Raw genomic sequence first — 20,330 nt, 5'->3', positions numbered from 1 at the left:
GGTTTCCAACATTTTTTGATGATGATTTTTTTTTTTGAGATAATGAGAAATCTCTTTTGAAATATGAAAGAGCATATAGTTCTCAGAGAAATCCAAAGTTTATTTGATGAAATTGGCTTTGAAATGGTTGCATGAGATATCCATAATAAAGTGATCCCAATAAAAGGTGAGACCCACCTTTTATTAGGATTGCATTTATTAGGATTGCTTTTATTAGGATTGCTTTGTTTTACTTTGTGTTTTGATATCTCAGCCATTTCAAAACAAATTTTCATGAAATAAACTTTGAATTCACATTAGAATTTTACGCTTTTTGAATAAGTGGTTTCTAAGTATCTCTCAAAAACTTCAAAACTGAATCGTCACCTCAACTAATACCATGCCATCCCTGTAAGAAATAAAGCGACAACCACCATTACTTGTGGGTTTAACTCTAGCAGGCAGATATACGGTGAGGGAGTGAATACTTGAATTGAAGGCAACTTAAAATCAACACCCAAAATTGCCCATTCTAACATCCATTTGTGACAAATTTGTCAGAGCCATTCAGAAGGGGGATCGACTGTGTAATAAGAATGTACATCGTCTTGCCAGAAATTCCCTTCCCGCTTGATTTGGTTACAAAACGAGAATAATTTTATCTGCAATTGTTTCGGGTTTATTGCCCTGCAGATGGGTAAGAGGGGGAAACTGTGCTCTATCATTTTCATGTGGCTGTTATTTGGGTTAAGATATCTAAAGGTCACCACTTCTAAACCCAAATACAGTATCACTCGGATCGAAATTAGAAGCACTTCCCCAAATAGAAAAAGAAAGAAATTGTGAAGATCGTATTTCTTCTCGTCTTCCTTGACTTCCTCGTTTTGCAGTGTTCCTGAAGCTCTGTCATTCCCAGTATCATAGAAACAACTTTTTCCATGACTCAGCATTACAGTCATCATTTATAGCTTTTCATTTATGACTTTTTACAATAACTTGTCATGCACGCGATCACCAAAGAAATATCCGCAGTATCAGAGAAGACGAGGAAAAAAAATGAAAACAGATAGATAAGATAGTGTTTCACACTTTGGACTTTAGACCATGCTCCAAATAAGTGATCACGTTTCTTTCATGAACGTAGCCCCTTATCACACAGATTTATTTTATTTACATGTCCGGTTTTGTATGACGTGCAGGTTAAACTGCTGTTTGCTGATGTGATGTATATACTATCGTATCGAAACCTCTCAGCAGTGATCGCAAAGGAGTGTCGTTTGCCACTACCTCTGGTTGCACCATTCATTTGAGTACACTGCGGTGTCGTTCTTGTTCTTTGCAGTCCTTACCTCTCATTACCACGCATACGATATATCGTGGGTAGACGACCATGGATTCTCTTGCTATCTTATCGTGGATTTGCATAGTTACAACCATCGGCTTCTTCTTGTCGGGGATGTGAGTCTGCTTATAATTTCCATTGAAACTAAACTGTTCATGCATTTAATCGTTTTAAATCGATGCCCAAATCCAGAGGGTAAATGGTGCCACAATCATTATTTCAAAAATGTTTCTGATCTTATTGAGGCCAGATAAATCATATCGAAAGATAATGATGATGACATATTGTAAGTCTTTTCTGACATACGATTTGATTGAAATCACCAGGGTGATATTATGCTAACGTAATTCTTAATTACCATCTTTCTATTCATGTCTATTTGTGAGAAAGCACCACTAGTAACTTCAGGTGTTATCTTCACACACGAAACCCTCTGAGAGGAAATATATTATGTAATTCTGCAATATGCATGTAACAATCCCGAAGATAGTCTGAGCTTTTGATCAATGCTAACCCGATTGGAAATGAGCCTATACTGAATGAATAAAAGGAAATCATGGTCAAAGTTCAAATGCATTCGTTTCAGGGTTTATTTGTTGTTCGGTGGATAGCGTATAGTTGGTAGTTTATTTTTGCCTCACAAAAACAAACTCAGGAACGGGCACAATAGGCAGTCTGATACCCAGATAGGAGCCTAAATCAACAGTGGGTTTGCGTATTTTTCATTTTGTGACCGTAGAATGATAGGGTCAAAAGTTACCTCAAACTGAATACACAGAGCCACAATAAGCCTGCATTGATGCTGTTGTGATGGAGATCCAAACTTATATACACGTGTATCTCCTCTGTTTTTTTTTTTTTTTTTACAAGTAAATGGTAAAGAAATAAACAAATCTGCAAATAATATAACAGTCTAGATAGTCTTAGCTTCTGCTCATCAATGCTGCTTAAGGGGGGGGGGGATCTTACAATTGGAAACCGTATAATACAGGGTCAAAAGTTACCACAAACGTGAATACGCGTATACATGCACAGAATCGCAATGAGACTTTCATTGATGTTGTTGTGATAGAGATTCGCAATGCCTAATTCTCATTTACTGGCAATGTCGATAGGTAGAGTTTGGGGCTTTACATCAAGTTATTGTCTCTTCGATTGAATATAAGAATAACAAACATTCATTTGCAAACTTTTATGTATATAATCAGTGTTTGTATTCTCCTCAGTTTTTTCTACCTCCGGTCGTGTTTCAAGACTTCTCAAAGCCTTCAAAACACTGTCAGCCGTCACCTCATATGGCCAAATATGACATCATAAACCCTCAGCTCGTGACATTCATCATAACTGTGATAAACTGTAACGTTCATACAATTCACATGAAGAATTCTTCTCGGTGGACTCACTAAGATGGCGTTGAAGCTGTACAGCCTCTATGAAGATGAAATCTGATATTGCTATTATATTGTCCCGTGTGAAATGCAATCTACTCCATGTTTTGAGAACGAAAACAGTTAATATTCATTTCCTCACTGCAGTCCTATCCATTTCCGACATTACCATGATTACTGGCCGTGAACCCGGGTTAGAGGATTCTGTCTGTGTTACGTCTTTACGTCTTTATGTCGATCTGTGTGCAGTATCATTACCATTGCCTTTCACGACCTCGACTAAGTTTTTCCAATTGCTTTTGAGTTGTTGTTTATGTTTGTTTAGATAAAGAATATAAGAAACCACTGAGAGACTATCAATTATCATATCCAAATTAAAATCCCATAAATACACACACACACGTATATGTATTTTTTTATTTGATGTATACACGCGCACACACACACACACACACACACAAGAACTGATAAGTTTGTTTTTCTTGTTGTTCCGTCAATTTCAGACCAGTTTTTATTCCTATCATCAAGTCTGGTACTACGGGAAACACTCCATTCCTGCCATTCCTGCTTGGTTTTCTGAAGTAAGTGATTTGTCCCTACATGGTTGAAGCACGTAGAGTTCTTCCTGAAACCCGTGTGTTGTCGTGAGTGAGTTTCCATTTGTGTGTTTGCATATGCGCGATTTGCTCATAAACGATGAGTCAGATGTATGTATTTATAAAAGTCTGTTTTCCATGGAAACTAGACACGTACCCATCTGCCCATATACCCATATTCATGAGGGCAGGGGGAAGTCAAAATTGGAAAGGGCGGACCTTTCTTGGGGAATGAAGCAACCGAGGGTGGAAGAGCCTCAGAGGGGTATATTCACTTGAACTTAAACAGCAATATTATTTTCCACCGTTGATACAATAATGATTGTTTGGTTTTACACAAGCATCATCCATGATGAATAAAAAATCCCTGATCCTATTCGTGCCTAAAAACTGAATTGTTCTATCCTACTATCTATACCAATTTCATCATCATCCCTCTTTGATTTTGGTTGATGAAAATGTCAGCCACCTCTTTCAGGTAGATCACTTCCTGGTAATGAATGTAAAGGAATCCAGGAGACATCAGCTGAATTCATGGCTGTATACGAAGAGTTTGTTTGCAAAAAACAATAAGTCCATTTTTGAAGATTTTGAAGTACGGTCTCTGTCATAAAGTAAAAAATAATACCTTTTAAATGATATATTGGTCACTATTATAAAGGTACATTTTTGAAGTTATGATCAAAAGAAGCAAAAAATGTCTTATTATTCTCTTTATTTTTCTTGACCTTTAATGGCAAATATCTCCATTTGACAAATATGGACTTATCGGTTTTTGCAAACAAACTCTTATTTCATGGGGGTGCAGGAATATGATCAATATTTGAAAGAACATGGAAACAAGGGAGCGCAGCGATAGTGTACACGCAAGGAGTGCACGTCACGAGAGCGACATCGACGAATCATACAGCCAACGAGTCATACAGCCCACGAGTCATACAGCCCATGAGTCATACGGTCCACGAGTTATACAGCCAACGAGTCATTGAAGCCCATGACTTCGACACTAAGCAAACAAGGCCCACGAGATTGACACATTCAGCCCTGTGCTGTAATGTCGAACTCGTTACCTATAACAATAATGTTGAACTCATGGGCCTTATTTGCCTAGCGTCGAACTCATGGGCTGTGTGACTCGTGAGCTGTATGATTCATGGACCTTTTTCAAAGGCGAAGTCGTGGTCTGTATGACTGATTGGCGTCGGTCTCGTGGCACGACCCGGACGACCCCAATGTAAGTGTCATTGAGTATTCTGTAAGCAATGGTGTTATAGGGCCTAACTGACCATCGGAGGCCTGGGGAGGGGAGATGTGGCTATGAGATAAAAGAAACGGTAACGATATCATCGACAGTGCGATCGAGTAACATTTCCGGTGACGAGTCTAAATATTTGCAGTCGATGTGATTACACGCATTAAGTTCATCGATAGAGTGTGAAGACTTTCAAATAAATTCTGCAAGTACTATCGTTTGAAATCATTCTCCGTGGTGATATCAATCATTATAGCAGAAAGAGAGAGAGAGGGGGGGGGGGGGGATGAAGTTGAGATTATGACAGAGTGAACCGAGACTTCTATACCATTTTATTTACTTCTCGTTAAAAGTGCCATCGCTTGCCTGTGGTATGGTATCCTCAAAGATGACTTCACAATGATAGTTGTCAACGTTGTGGGATCTGTACTCCACGTATTCTACGTCCTGGCATATCTCCTATGTGCCAAAGACAAGGTAAGTAGAATACATATTGATGGAAGAAAGCCCTATAGCTTGGTATCTCCATTTGCGTAGTGTCGTCATCACAATTTTCAGGTGGAATAATCTCTATACATTTATTAATCAGAAATGAAGATATTCAACCGCTATTGAACAGGAATATTTCTAGGATCAATGAACAATATTAGAAAATATACCGAAGAACAATGGAATTTATAAGATCAACTTGAAATTTCTTAAGCAGGAATTGAAGGGCTTAAAAGCTACTATTCAACATTGAGAGCAGTGATTAAATAATGTTCGAATTATTACATTTAATGCATTTGTATAGTTCTGCTGTGTCACAAAATATCCTAACGTACAAATATTTCGCAATAAAATCGGGAACAATATTTAAGGAAATATCACTAATTTTCTCAGTAAAGGGTCACAAGGACGGTTTATTTCAGAAACGGTTTTTAGTAAAAACTATTGTTCACCTTTATGTATAATGATTAACATTAATTATACTGATTAACATTTTCAAGTTGATTATTTTTATCCCTAACTCACATCTTAAACTATTTTGAAGCCCGAGAGCTGTTTTTTTTTTTAATCTGCAAATGATAGCGAGGAGTTTAAAAGTTTAAAGTTTACATCAGATTTTAGAAATTAATGCCAGAAATATTCAAATGAACAAAACAGCTACACATATTGCAAAGATCACATTATCTGTATCTTAGTGCATTATCTGTATCTTAGTGCTTTTTTGTGTTTTACTCCTTTATCTTTACACTTTGACAGTTCCTTTTCTTTTCCAATAACTCACATTTATGATGTTGTGTAATTTCCTAAATCCAAGAAGAAAGCTAAATACCAAAGGATACCAGATGGAACTAACAATCTAGACGAACTTTACTTGTGACAAGAAGTTGTTCGTGGCGGGAATATTCGTTGTTGTTTGTTTATAACTGCATTTCATTACATTTTTTTGCAACTCTTTATACCCACTAAATTGTCTTTAATAATTTGTAATCAATATTGCATTTCCTCTTCTACAAATCCAAGATGGAAAATAGCAATAGCGTAAATAGACGGTATTACTGCATGTGAGGCCCCAAAACTGTGGAATAGCATACTTATAGAAATTAGGAAATGCCCAACTATCAAATTATTTAAATTCGTTGAATTGAATTGAATTGAATTGAATTGAATTGAATTGAATTGAATTGAATTGAATTGAATTGAATTGAATTGAATTGAAGTGAAGTGAAAAGGTGTTTTATTCATCAATATGAGATTGAAAACACACATTTACCTTAATTGTCACTACTGTTTATGCTTACCAAGACCTCTACAGCGCAGGAACTACATAGACTAGAGATCTACATAATATGTTCCCTGCTTTATAATTTGATCTTTTACATTTTGCATCATATAGGCGGGAGCTAGACAACAAGCCGTTTACGGCATCACATTCCTATTGGGTCTCTACGTCTACTTCAACCACGTGATCAAAGACGAAGCATTGGTGGAGAACCAGCTGGGACTGACCACTTGTATCATGGTGCTAGCCACCAACGTCTCCCCGCTGGCCGAACTGGTCAGTCCTTTTCCTACGGATTCAAATTCGACTTTGATAATCAGTGATGTTATGATTTTGTTATATTTAGTGCTTTAACACAATATTGGTCTTCGACGTTTACAAAGATTGTAGAACACAGATCGGGTATCGCCGAAATGAAACTCTCGTTCCACGCAACGGTTTGTACAAATTATACATCTTATGTATGATTCACTTTCATTTTTTTCTCAGATTTGGCTGAAAGTGAAACTCTCTATTAACAGTGATGTGCTGGATGATATAATGGAATTTGAAAAAAAAAATGTTTGTTTGTTTTTATGCGATTTGACCTAAGATCAACAGTATTTTATGGAACAACGAGGCATGCAAACCATCAATACTTAAGATAGAATTTAAAGCATCTTCCCGGAAGTAAGAGTTAAGACGACTATGATATTAGTTTTGTCGGTAAGTTCTGGTTAGTCTCAGCACTACCAAGTGATTTCATTCCATTAATATGACAATGGTGATGAGTTCTCTTATCACTACCTGTAATGGTACTTCGCTTTATAAATCTGTACTTTAAAAACGTTCACTTCTCCAAATCGATACACAACTTTACTACAGCATTGAGATTGTCTGCGTACAATTTCACAATCTTTCCATCACAGGGCTCGGCCATCAGAGAACGCAGCAGCGAATCTTTCTCGGCTTTTATGGCCGTCGCCATGTGTGTGACGTCACTTGCCTGGACTTTATACGGAGCGCTCATCGAAGATATTTACGTACAGGTATAGTGACCAAAGAATGCTCTTTACTAGTGATTACTTATGACACTCAATGATACCTTGTACTGACTTCGTATGGTGAAAAGAATATAGAGTTAATGAAGGTATAACAAATTGAGGTTTTAATGGATGTCTCCATGATAACTGTCAACCTAAACGTCAAATGTATTTTTGATCGTTGCTTCTTCTGTTTAATCCGTTCTTTTCTTTTGTCAGGGGTAAACATGATGATACATACTTACGTCATTTGTATTCATTTCGTTAGTCATTAATTGTCATGATGCTCAAAAAGCTTACACTTTATTTTAAGTTCTGTGTCGTTTAATCTAGGCTTTCCCATTCTAGTTAAAAGCTTTTTCATTGGCATAAACCCGCAACGTATCTTTCTTTGTCCCATCTTTTTCTGTAAGTCCTACATTTTCATCATACTATTGATCCGTTTCAGCACTTAGAAACAGTTGCTAAAGCTCTCCAAAAATATGTGAGGTAAGACTTGAGTTTACAATACAGTGGTAATATCAAGGTCGTCTTTCAATGGAATCATCGCAAATACACGCCAGAGGTTTCGTATATCATGCATAGGTCACTCCTTCCTCCCCCCCCCCACATCTTATATCCTCTCTCTTCTCTCTCTCTCTCTCTCTCTCTCTATATATATATATATATATATATATATATATATATATATAATATGTACAGTATCATTATATATACATATACATATGTGTGTGCGTGCGTGCGTGTGTGTGTCTGTATATAAGTATATATTTGATATATATATATAATATATATATATATATATATATATATATATATATATATATATATATATATATATATGATTATGTATTATATGTATGTTTGTATGTATATATATATATATAATATATAATTCATTTTATGTATAATCATAGATAATACTAGTATACAAATGATGCACAGTTCGAAAGAGGAGTGGATCTGTAAGAATTGATGCGTGAGTTTAACTTTGGAACTGTTTAAACCCACGAGCGTAGCGAGTGGGTTTTAGACCATTCCAAATTTAAACGAGAGCATCCAATTCTCACTGATCCACGAAGTAGGCCTGTGCATCATTTGTATCATAAAATGGGCCTGTAAACTCATGAAATACAACCATTTTCCCCATCATGCATCCGGTACACCTACAGCTTTACACTATGAAAGACTTGAGCCATGCGTTCGGATTTTACCGGACGCATGGCTCTGTGTGGATCAGTAAAAATCAATGCATGACAATTGACCAATCAGATTGCACAGATTCTGAAGCCCATTTATAATAATATCCCTCTATTTCTTTTCTCTCGCTCTACTTCCAAGATACCAAGTGTGCCGGGAATGGTGTCGGGCATCACACAGTTGGCCCTTCTCTGGACTTTCCCATCCAGCGGTACGGGAAAACGTGCAAAATCAGACTGAGACACATTTGAATATATATATTTTTTTTTTCGGTTCGCGCTCACAGTGCCTCATAATGGCATTACTTACTGGAACTCTTACTTTCTTAGTGATATTTTCTGACCCCATCGTACTTGATTGAAACACTGCTGATGATTTATTTTGATGATGCAGCGTGATGGAAGGTGCCAGCCTGATAACGGAAGGAGGATAATCAATCTCAGCAGCTGTAAAATCAAGTTGAAAATTGAATTCATTTCTTTTGAAAACGTTCAGCAATCATGACCGTCTGCTACCGTTGTATAGCGCCACCTTCGACTGGCAGTATCGTAGTTTTTGAAGTCAAAATACAAGTCGAGTTGTTTACAACAGTCTCGCTGGAAATATTACTTATTGTCCACATGTTTTATCCGTGTGTTTGGCTTATGGATTTTTTATTGTATGTTTGTTGGTGTGTGTGTGTGTGTGTGTGTGTGTGTGTGTGTGTGTGTGTATGATGTGTGCGTTTGTGTGTGTGCGTGTGTGTGTGTGTGTGTGTGTATGATGTGTGCGTATGTGTGTGTATGTGTGCGTGTAATGATATGGAGAGGAATATTATGCTATAGTGTACATATATGAATATATATATATATATTCATATATATATATATATATATATATATATATATATATATATATATATATATATATATATATATATGTTCATCCTGGTACAGCTTCAACGGAGCTGCAGTTTTGGGATTATTCCAACAAGTAACAAGAAATATATATATATATATATATATATATATTTCTTGTTACTTGTTGGAATAATCCCAAAACTGCAGCTCCGTTGAAGCTGTACCAGGATGAACAATCCTTGTTGTGCGTCAACAAGGGTGCAGAGGTGCCATAATCGCAACCCACATACATTTACAATAACAGTGGTTGAACCCGTGTAAGTAAAAAATAACGTTGGCTCCTTACAGAACATTGGAACCAGAAGAAGGTTCTAGTATATGTATATATACTATATATATATATATATATATATATATATATATATATATATATATATATATATATATATGTATATATATATATATATATATATATATATAGTATATATATATATATATATATATATATATATATATATATATATATATATATATAGTATATGTATATATATATATATATATATATATATATATACATATATATATATACTAGTAAAGGGTTATACATTCAACATACACTGTATATGCAAACATAATGTGCAATAGAATCAGGTGATTACAGTTGGTAATCCCAAATCTAGTCTTGTAGTCATAATTAAACTGCCAGGGCGACAAAACCTCGTATTGAAAAAAAAAAATGTCAAATGTCTAGAGGAGAGAGAGCGAAAAAAAGGAAACAACAACATGGCAGCCAAAGTACTGGGGGGGGGGGGACCAGGATTGCCTTTCCTTTTACATGCCATAGTGACTTATTTTGGGTGCAGGACAACTAGGATTTGGACAGAATATTTCTTAATTTATCATCTGACAATTGATAATAATGCTAGTAAAAAAAAAAGAAAGAAAAAAAGATGTTTCACCGAGATAAAAGGTTTTGCAACCTCAGCGACTAATAATACGTGCTGTGTATACGTATCGGTGTATGTATGTTTACAGGCACCAGATACAACGATCTCTTGCTCGTTGACTTTACATGCAATGTCATTACGCGTCCTTGGCAAATAATTCAATGCCATTGGTAGACAAATGATCTGGTTTCATCCTTTACGTGTTGCCGGCACGCTGTTTGCACAGGCGTAACGCTGGACGGGAAGATAATCATCTGGTGGATATATGTACTCCTTTCATCGCAACGTACTACATCGTGTACCATGTGATGGGGGGATTGATATATGAAATGGGATTGAATTAGATAAAACCTTACGTTGAATAAGTAAAATAGAAAAAGAACAATATTCAGTCTAATGAAGGAAAGTATAGAGCGATTCTCAGAAATCGGTCTAGTCGTGTAGGAGTGGGTGGCTGTAGTCTCCTGAGTGGCGACTTTGAGGTGTTATAAATAGCGCCTTCACGAGTTATGTTTCCTCTTTCATACTTTTTTTGGTTAAATATATGAATGTTTATATATATATATATATATATATATATATATATATATATATATATATATATAAAACTAAATATTCCTCAAGTCTCTTCTTATTATTTTTCATGCATCCCATCGTAATACAACAGTTCATGTGCAGTATATAGCTACAAGGAAACTGTCTGGAATTATATAAACCAGACATTCAAAAGATGCTTTCCAAGTTAATCAAAATATCGCATACCTTTAACTCTGTCATGGCAACACGTGATGCCATTCTCCAAAGGGCCATTCTTTTCCGAATGAATTGCTAATGTACGCGGACACTTTCAAAACAGCTCCAGTTCTTTGCAAATTGAGCGGTGTAGGACATAACTGTTTTCAAACAGATCAATCCATTAAATTGAAGTGATGTATTCTATGATAATATTCTGCTCACTCTAGGTGATGGATATGTAATTCTAAGCAACAACGATAGTAGGCTCTACCTGGACGAAGTACTGGGAAATACTGCTCGAAAAACGTGACAGAACATCGGGCTGGTTATTATCTTGGTAAAAATGAAAGAGAATCTTTACAAGCAGAGTAATGTTATTCAAAGCGCTGACACCTACAGAGATGGTGACCTTTGAAGTTCCAGGTAAGTTAATTTCCCTGGCACTTAAAAAAAAATCCAACAAAATAAACCGTCATCCATATCACTATTTTGTCATCAATGTTTATTGTACTCACATAATATTACAATTGTTTACTTAATATTTTATCTAACACTTCAATCTTTTCCCCGATAAATTCTTGTATCAATCACTGGGAATACAGTAATTTTCTTTTGTTTTCTGTTTTATCACCGCACTCATTTCCCATGCATACATTTTTATATTATGACAGAGAGACAGAGAGACAGATGATATTAAGGCTAGAACTTCCGAGAAGCACCGTGTGCTTGTAATTGTAGCCTTTATCTTAAAATAAAGAGGGATGGGGAGAGAGTTAGAATACTATCCACATCGGTGAAAAAACAACAACAACAATAACAACACATGTACCAAAACCTATTTGCACACACACCTACATATGCCTTCAGATCACAATGGCATATAGAACGAGAGAAAAGGAGAGGAATAAATTCAAGAAGTAGTTGAATGATAAGAACTTACTTCCACTTTGTATTCAAAAACAAATAGAGAAATGTTACTAAAAAAGAACACTGCGAGAGAGCAGAGCTCTGCCAAGCAGCAGTGAGTAAAAATCACCATTTCGTAGGCATTATCTCCATAACAAACATGGAGGGATAGGGACATCTACACAATACATTTGTTGTAAATCTGATCCTTCATTGTCAAATCACTGGGAGATTAAGGGTATTTTATGTCTTTTATGACCCCTATGACCTTTGACCTCGATCATGACCCCTAAATTATTTTCTTTCTTACTTTATCATAAACACATCATGCAAGTTTTGTGAGAATCCGATCATCCGCTCTTGAGTTATTCGGAGATTATGTTCTTTATGACCCTTTGACCTTTGACGTTTGACCTATGACATTTAACCTTACTACCACAAATTTTGAGTGTTGCTTTCTTACATCAATATAAACACACCCTGCAGATTTGGTTGAAATCTGAATACATGTTCTTGAGTTATTGGCACACTAAAGAGATCATTAGCTTTGGTTGAGACCTAACTTCAGGTTTCAACATTTTTGGGTGAGAACATGACATGATATGTGAAAGAGCATGAATTCCAAGAGGATTGGAAAGTTTGTGATGAAAATTGGGTTTCAAATACCTGAGATGTCCGAAACAGAGCGACCCTAATAAAAGGTTGGACCCACCAGTTATTACGATCACTTTATGTTACTTTGTTTCTGGATGTCTCTGCCATTCCAAAACCGATTTTCATAAAAAAGTTAAACTTTGAATTCTTCTTAAAATGGCATGCTCTGCGGTTTCTTGGTATCTCACAAAAAGTTAAAAGCCCAATCCTCATCTCCACCAATACTGTACTATCCCTAAATTTAAACTTATTTCATGTCCTTTATGACCCTACGACTTTTAACCTTTGACCTCATTACCCAGAATGTCAAAGGGGTTTTTTTTTTTTTTTTTTTTTTTTTTTTTTACTTCATGATACCACCTGCAAGCTTGGTGAAAATTCGTTCATCCATTCTCAAGTCATCTTGTATAACAAACAGACAGACATTATTGTAACACAAGTATTGTAAATATTGTACATATTTTGATAATTATATTTCTCTTTGATTACTCCTTGATTGAATTTTGATAGCTGGAAATTTGTCATTTTATTCGATACCATTTAGCCACGGTGACGTAACAAGAAAAAAGAATTATTGTCATTAAAAGTGTTATTGTCATTGTCATTGACAGTATAATTTTAATTGCCATTTTCATTGACAGCATTATCGTAACTTTGGTACCACGTGTTCCGATATGGCGTCACGACCAAAAAAAAAAAAAAAATCTGATTGTGAAAAAAAAATGCTAAATGAATGAGACGAAATAAAATGTCATTAAAAAATATATATTTCTTCTAACTTCATATAGGCCTATATCTTACAGCCCTGCGGGATAGAACGCTGTGTCTCAAATGTGTTACCATGATAGTCGACTAGGTGAAAACGAATTCAACAGTGTAAAGATGATTTTATAGAGTTGTAGTTTTACAAAGAGAGTTCACATATTGATGTTTTGTTTCACACTTGGAATTGATTATTCACAATGTATTCACAACGTTGAGACGCTCGAATTTCACAGTGTGAAAAGATTTCCACACTTTGTTCACATTGTGTTCATACTGTATTTCACATGGGGGAAAGCACGTGAAAATGCTCTTCTTTCGTTTGTATTCGGTTTGTCATTGTGTATGTGCAACTCACATCTGCTTGTTAAATTCTTTACATTAGCGGCAACAAGGCATATATATATATATATATATATATATATATATATATATATATATATAAATATATATTTATATATATATATATATATTTATATTTATATTTATATATGTATATATATATATATATATATATATATATATATATATATATGAGATTAAAACCTAAAATGGCATTAAAACGCTTTATCCTGGCGAGGAAAGCGCATATTTTTGAAACAAGACACCAAACAGGTTAGTCATCGCATTCTTCATCAGCGACCAGGATGCGATGTGATGTTAGATTAAAAATCCGTTTCTGAAGCAGAACATACACACAAGGGTATACGTCTGCTCCTGGTCGGACGGATTTCAAAACTAACCTGCTTGTGATGGAATGCGTCTAAACTGGTGGTAGTTGTTGCCACAGTGATGGTAACCGCGCAGTTTGTATGTGCGCGTTTGGCGTAGCAACGACGCATCCATGGACTGGTTCCCTCCACGAAGAGCCAAAGATGAAAGGATGAAATCAGTTTAAAAAACATGACAAACATGAATCCCTGATAGCTTTTCAATGGACTTACATTGCCAACGTCATGCTCCGATTTACTATCACGAAGATAAACGGTTCAGAGACCCACCTCATCTTGTCTTTCACTGACGCAAACTCACACCTCCGGCCCCCATAGAGACATCCCAGCCAGTAGTTGTGCCTTGTCCGTGATGGAATACTGTATCAGACTTTCCTGATAGTCAACGGTCTTTCCCGTAGTCAATCAGACTTTTCCTGATAGTCAATCAGACTTTACCTGATAGTCAACCAGCCTTTCCTGGTAGTCACTGATCAATAACGAACAGAAGTGAATGAGATTAAAACCTAAAATGGCATTAAAACGCTTTATCCTGGCGAGGAAAGCGCATATTTTTGAAACAAGACACCAAACAGGTTAGTCATCGCATTCTTCATCAGCGACCAGGATGCGATGTGATGTTAGATTAAAAATCCGTTTCTGAAGCAGAACATACACACAAGGGTATACGTCTGCTCCTGGTCGGACGGATTTCAAAACTAACCTGCTTGTGATGGAATGCGTCTAAACTGGTGGTAGTTGTTGCCACAGTGATGGTAACCGCGCAGTTTGTATGTGCGCGTTTGGCGTAGCAACGACGCATCCATGGACTGGTTCCCTCCACGAAGAGCCAAAGATGAAAGGATGAAATCAGTTTAAAAAACATGACAAACATGAATCCCTGATAGCTTTTCAATGGACTTACATTGCCAACGTCATGCTCCGATTTACTATCACGAAGATAAACGGTTCAGAGACCCACCTCATCTTGTCTTTCACTGACGCAAACTCACACCTATATATAGTACATATATATATATATATATATATATATATATATATATATATATATATATATATATATTTATATATATATATATATATATATTATATATATATATATATATATATATATATATATATGGAATAATAGAGCCTAGGCAGCTTTCTTTCTAATGTTTACGTTATAGGGAAAAAAAGCGGAAGGAGCTTCCTGAGGGAAATTGACGTTAAAAACATTTTGAACTGTTTAACTTTACTATCATTGGTGTGGCGTTAGACCAAAAAAATATTGGCCTTTCTACAAATAAAAAAGAAGAAACAAACGATAGTGTACCGTTTAGATGGAGTTCCTTTTATTTAGTTAGTATGTTTATGGCAGTGAAATTTTGAACGTATGTTAAAGGGATCGTATAGTTTTGGTTGAGACCAGTGTTTCAGGTTTCTAACATTTTGTGAGATAATGAGAAACCTCTCATGAAATATGAAAGAGCATGTAATTCTATGAGGAATTCAACATTTAATTGATGAAAATTGGTTTTGAAATGGCTGAGATATCCAAAAAACGAGCGATTCTAATAAAGTGTGGGAGCCACACTTTATTACGATCGCTTTGTTTTACTCTGTTTTTAGATGTTTCAGTCATTCCAAACCCGATTTTCATCAAATAAACTTTGAATTCATCTTAAAATGGTATTCCCTGTACTATAATCATAAGTGCATGTTTTCTTGGTTTAAAAAAAAAGTTAAAAGCCCAATTCTCATCTTCACCAATACTGTACCATCATCCCGTTAATATGTTTATGGCAGTGAAATTTTGAAAGTATATTAACTCAAAATAATCGATTGAGGATTGAGAATAAATAACGACTAGACAGACAAATTCCCGATTACTTCATAAAAAGAGAGAGAAAGAGAGAGGGGGGAGAGGAAGAGATACCTTTGGCTTTTCATAGATATAGCCAGAGGTGTTAGACTTCTATGCCTAAACGCAGTTGAATATTGATATAATGGTGGTCTCAAGAAGGTTAAGACGCTCTGCTCACGTGCAGAAAATCACATCAACATCATGCGACAAGGAAAGAAAGGAGGCGTGTGTCTGTTTCCGCGTGTGCGTGTTTCTACGTGTGTGTGTGGGTGTGTGTGTGTGTGTAAAACAGACAAACACACAAACAGAACAGAACGAATGAGTAAATATCTGCTGAAAAGCAACATTAGTTGTCAGAGTAAATTGTATCCCGCAGTCATGGGGATTAGCAAGCTCCCTTTTAAGAGAGCGTCAGTAGAGCCTACGCAGCTTCTGCGCGCCATAATCTCTTGTGTCACAGGGGAATAAAGACATCAGAAATCGGCAAATTGAGAACAGAAAATTAGGCAACGGAAAGATAAGGGATGGATATGCACAGCATTGCAGCGGGGAAAAACATTCAATTTGCTAAAAGGGGTCAAACTCTTAAGGCTGTCATTTGTAATAACATCTTGGTGCATTCTCTGGAACACTCCACATGTTTTTTCTGCATTTCTTTTAATTTTGTTTTGTTTTTGGGTTTTTTTTTAGTTTGCCCTTTTTGTTGCTGAAGAATTACAGCGAGGAAAGAATGTGAAAGGAGATTTCTCTGGCTGTAGTATAATCCCCCTTTCAGCATCCTGTATGTATCCTCATTTAGTCGATATAAGAATCCACACTGATTCTTCGTCTTTTGATCCCCAATCAATATCATCAATGTTGGGCACAAAAATGCGTTGGTATTCGTATCCTATCGCTATGTATTACATCCATTATGCTTGCTACAACATCAAAGCGTTGGCGGTTACAAACTCTTGTCTCTTTTTGTCGTTTGATATCGAGAAAAGAAACACAAGCAAGAATGACACATCTGGTACATGATAGTTCCATTTCCATCACACAATCGCATTGCAGTATCGTGACTCAAAATATTTTTTTTCTGATTTTACTTACAACCCTTTTGCTCTACTAGATGGATGCGCTCAGTGATTTCCTTCTTGTTTATATCAATGACTTTATTTTCTTCTGGCGAACTGTTCCATCTACCTACCTATAAAACTTGTCTATCCCTATATCTCTTTCTCTCTCTCGCTCGATATATATACGCATATAATGATATGTATGTTCTGCATATACATTATATATGTATGTTCGATTTGATTTGTTTGATTTGGTTTATTCTTTGTATACCATCTTTTTTCTCAAATACATCAATTTTCTGCAATTTCATTAACATAGTACAAAAGAACAGTAGTATAAATACTTTCAACAATTATCATCATTTTCGTCAATAAATATTATACAATATATCTGTGATATAATTTCATGAGCTACATTTTAATTTACATACAGAACGATTGCCAAGAATAAGCACAGAGCTTGACCTTTTGGCAACCGATAACGAATAACAATTCAATGCAGAAAAACAAGGGTTAGAGGAGAGAAGATGGGAAGGGGAGGAGATGATAAAAACCTCTCGATATATTCATGGTCTTGCAAGATCAACTCGACATACTTACATACCTAGACACATACATACATGCGCATGATTATACTTATAAGTTACAGTGTATTCACATAATAAGTGTTGCTTTTGCCATGTAAAAGTTGCATTGAAGTCACATTGAATGTAAATATGTATGTACGCTATCGTACATAATATGATGTATGTATATGATACAACAAAACGATGTCGGTGATGGAATTAAATCATATTTTTTTAAATAATTTTCTTGTATATCTGGTGTAAACGAGACATAAGACCATAAACCATTAAGTTTAGTGCGCAGATTATTACGAACAGGTCTCACTATTACATTCTGAAGGAATGAGACAGAGAATACTAGTACTTTTGATATCCGGTTGCTACTTTTTAATTGGTTGATCAAGCACCATGTGAAAGTTACACATTTTATGACTATCTTTATCTTGAAACTGATCGAGCGAAAACAACACAGATAGCCTAAATATCCACTCACAAAACTCCCATCATTTACTGCCCATAATATATTACACACACACACACACACACACACACACACACACACACACACATACACACAACACACAATCAGTGTGACGCGGCGACGACTTAAAGGGACATTCCAGACGATTTTCATAATATCACATCATGTAGTACATAAATCGACAACTGCCTGTATAGATTTGTGGAATTTATTGTGGTTCTTGACCAGAGAAACAATACTTTGAAAAACCTTACACTGAACAAGGATGATGACGTAGAAGGTTCACATATTTCAGAAATGATAATTGTGTAATTCCATAACAATCCGCTTGCTTGCGAGTTCACCTGTCTATAATCTATGCATGCCTTCCTCTTTTGTTCTGCTTCCTTGAGCCCCGGCATGCAACTCATGCATTCTTATGGTGACTCTGCCAAGTCATCATCCTTGTTCTATTTTTTGAAAATATCCTTATTCTTCATCCCAATTATCATAAATTCTGGAACTCTGTCCTCAGTATAACTAATTCATAGTTGTACAAATGTAAAAATCTGAGAATCACCCGGAGGTCTCCTTTAACGCTGCCCAGAATGATGCGGAATTTCCTCCAGCAACTTCGCCTTCCTGGGTCAACACTAACATAACATGTATACCTACATGTTACTTTAAACATTACTGATGCACTATATTTCCCTCTTTATGGCTTCCGGCATGGAATAATTGAATAGTTCTAGGTCAGTTGTCAATCCTTCGGTCTGCGATAACCGCTTGAGCTGTTCATCCGAAAGCCGTGAGTAGAATCTCCTTAGAATGTCGTCACTGGAACTATGCGTTGGCAGCTTTTGAGGATCCGGAAACCGAGTGCTGTTCGGCGCTCCTATCAAATTTAATATGTAATCTGAATCGGGTTTAAGAGTTTCGTAGTAACCGATGAAATCGTAGTCAACGGTGCACGGATCGCAGAGCTTGTTCATATCCTCCCAGTGAGTGTTCTTTGGCGAAGCCTGCAGGTAGTATGTGACGAACTGAGCGAAGGACACCTTGGACCTATTACCTAGCGGAGGATCTGGTGTGTTCTCCCTAAGCCACTGTCTAGCAGCCAAAGACCAGGAGGATATTAATTTTAGATCGGCAAATTTGTCCCTGTAAGCTGAAAGAATCCTAGAGTAGGGATTCCGAACGAAAAGAAACTTCGTGTACGTCCTTAATACTTTTTTCCTCTTTGCAAGTGGCAGCTGGCTCACCCATATGAAATGTGTGCGGAAAAATGTGTGTGGATGCTTGAGTTCGTCGACGTCATCAATTAACCCATGGAGAACTGCAAAGAGCCTCTTCCAGCTTGTGCAGCTTGCCTTTGGAACGATACAGTACATTAACTTGTACTTAGGAAATACTAACATTTGCTCGGGGTGATGTAGTGTGTTGCTGATTGTGGTGTAGTTTTTTGGAGAATTAAATCCAAGACGAGAACAGGCCTTCTTCAAATGATCTAGTCTCTTCGCCTGAAGCTCAGTCAGTTTTGTGATGGTTTTTTCTTTCGTCTCTGGCATAGGCTGCTGAGAGAGAAAGAGAGAGAGAGAGAGAGAGAGAAGCTGAACTTACTGCATCACTTTATGCTCAAAATGACTTTAATTGACAAAGCAAAGAGAGAAGAAAAAACATCGCAGGGTTTTCATCAAATTCATCAACATTCTGATTTTGATTTTAATTCTGATTTTACTCACAAACAAATTAGAAGAGCTGATGATTATCATTCCAACACAGCTTCATGATCTGTGTTAAAATGTAATACAAATGATATTGAGCAATTCATTAATTACAATACTATTATTTTAGATATTTTTCTTCTCCGTAGTACTATTAAGGCAGACATCATTACCAGTTCAATTGAACAGAAATACATTATTTGATGGGAACACTCTTGTTTAAGTTTGACTGCAGGTACATATCCAGTGTCAATTCATGCAACATGCACAATATTAGGTGAACGAGTAGGATCTGTAGTTCGTAATGACATAGTGTTAATCCCTGGGTACTCTTTATCTTTAAAAGTTAAAAAAAAATATTGACGATCGATAAAAAAGAGGTTTTGAGGTAGGCCTACTGCATATTACTCATTACATTTTGTAAATTATGTGGATCCAGCATATCTAGTAATAATTACAACTTCAATCGTGATAAAATTATGTGTTTTGTTTTCACTGTTAGCATTTTTAAGGCACACTCCTTCGTATACGTTCAAAATGTCCCCCCCCCCCTCA

At 36.1% G+C, this 20,330-nt stretch overlaps 2 protein-coding genes across 3 annotated transcripts; one reads left to right on the top strand and one right to left on the bottom strand.

The window, feature by feature from the left end:
- Positions 1-1,303: 1,303 nt before the first annotated feature.
- On the top strand, positions 1,304-9,099 carry LOC140230975 (sugar transporter SWEET1-like). 2 transcript variants are annotated; one of them, XM_072311119.1, is made up of 6 exons: positions 1,304-1,437; positions 3,213-3,290; positions 4,911-5,034; positions 6,440-6,601; positions 7,234-7,353; positions 8,689-9,099. In XM_072311119.1, the coding sequence occupies exons 1-6, from the start codon at positions 1,370-1,372 to the stop codon at positions 8,785-8,787; spliced, it is 651 nt and encodes a 216-aa protein (XP_072167220.1). In that variant the 5' UTR covers positions 1,304-1,369; the 3' UTR covers positions 8,788-9,099. The 2 variants fall into 2 exon arrangements, with proteins under 2 accessions (XP_072167220.1, XP_072167221.1); XM_072311120.1 differs by lacking the exons at positions 1,304-1,437; positions 3,213-3,290 and adding an exon at positions 4,430-4,539.
- Positions 9,100-18,752: 9,653 nt separating this feature from the next.
- On the bottom strand, positions 18,753-19,442 carry LOC140231045 (carbohydrate sulfotransferase 11-like). Its single transcript, XM_072311199.1, has one exon. It carries the CDS (start codon positions 19,440-19,442, stop codon positions 18,753-18,755), a length of 690 nt encoding a protein of 229 aa, XP_072167300.1.
- Positions 19,443-20,330: the final 888 nt, after the last annotated feature.

This window comes from Diadema setosum, chromosome 7, assembly GCF_964275005.1.
Source record: "Diadema setosum chromosome 7, eeDiaSeto1, whole genome shotgun sequence".
In the NCBI taxonomy this organism is placed as follows: domain Eukaryota; kingdom Metazoa; phylum Echinodermata; class Echinoidea; order Diadematoida; family Diadematidae; genus Diadema; species Diadema setosum.
Note: the sequence above shows the minus strand (reverse complement) of the source record. Positions and strands in the feature narration are given on the sequence as shown.

What these genes read in the sequence shown, in the direction of transcription:
- LOC140230975 (XM_072311119.1), top strand. Translation starts at nt 1,370, where the DNA reads ATGGATTCTCTTGCTATCTTATCGTGGATTTGCATAGTTACAACCATC. An exon ending in TTCCTGCTTGGTTTTCTGAA is followed by an intron (nt 3,291 to 4,910) that starts GTAAGTGATTTG and finishes TCTCGTTAAAAG; the next exon opens with TGCCATCGCTTGCCTGTGGT. An exon ending in TCCTATGTGCCAAAGACAAG is followed by an intron (nt 5,035 to 6,439) that starts GTAAGTAGAATA and finishes TGCATCATATAG; the next exon opens with GCGGGAGCTAGACAACAAGC.
- LOC140231045 (XM_072311199.1), bottom strand. Translation starts at nt 19,442, where the DNA reads ATGTACTGTATCGTTCCAAAGGCAAGCTGCACAAGCTGGAAGAGGCTC.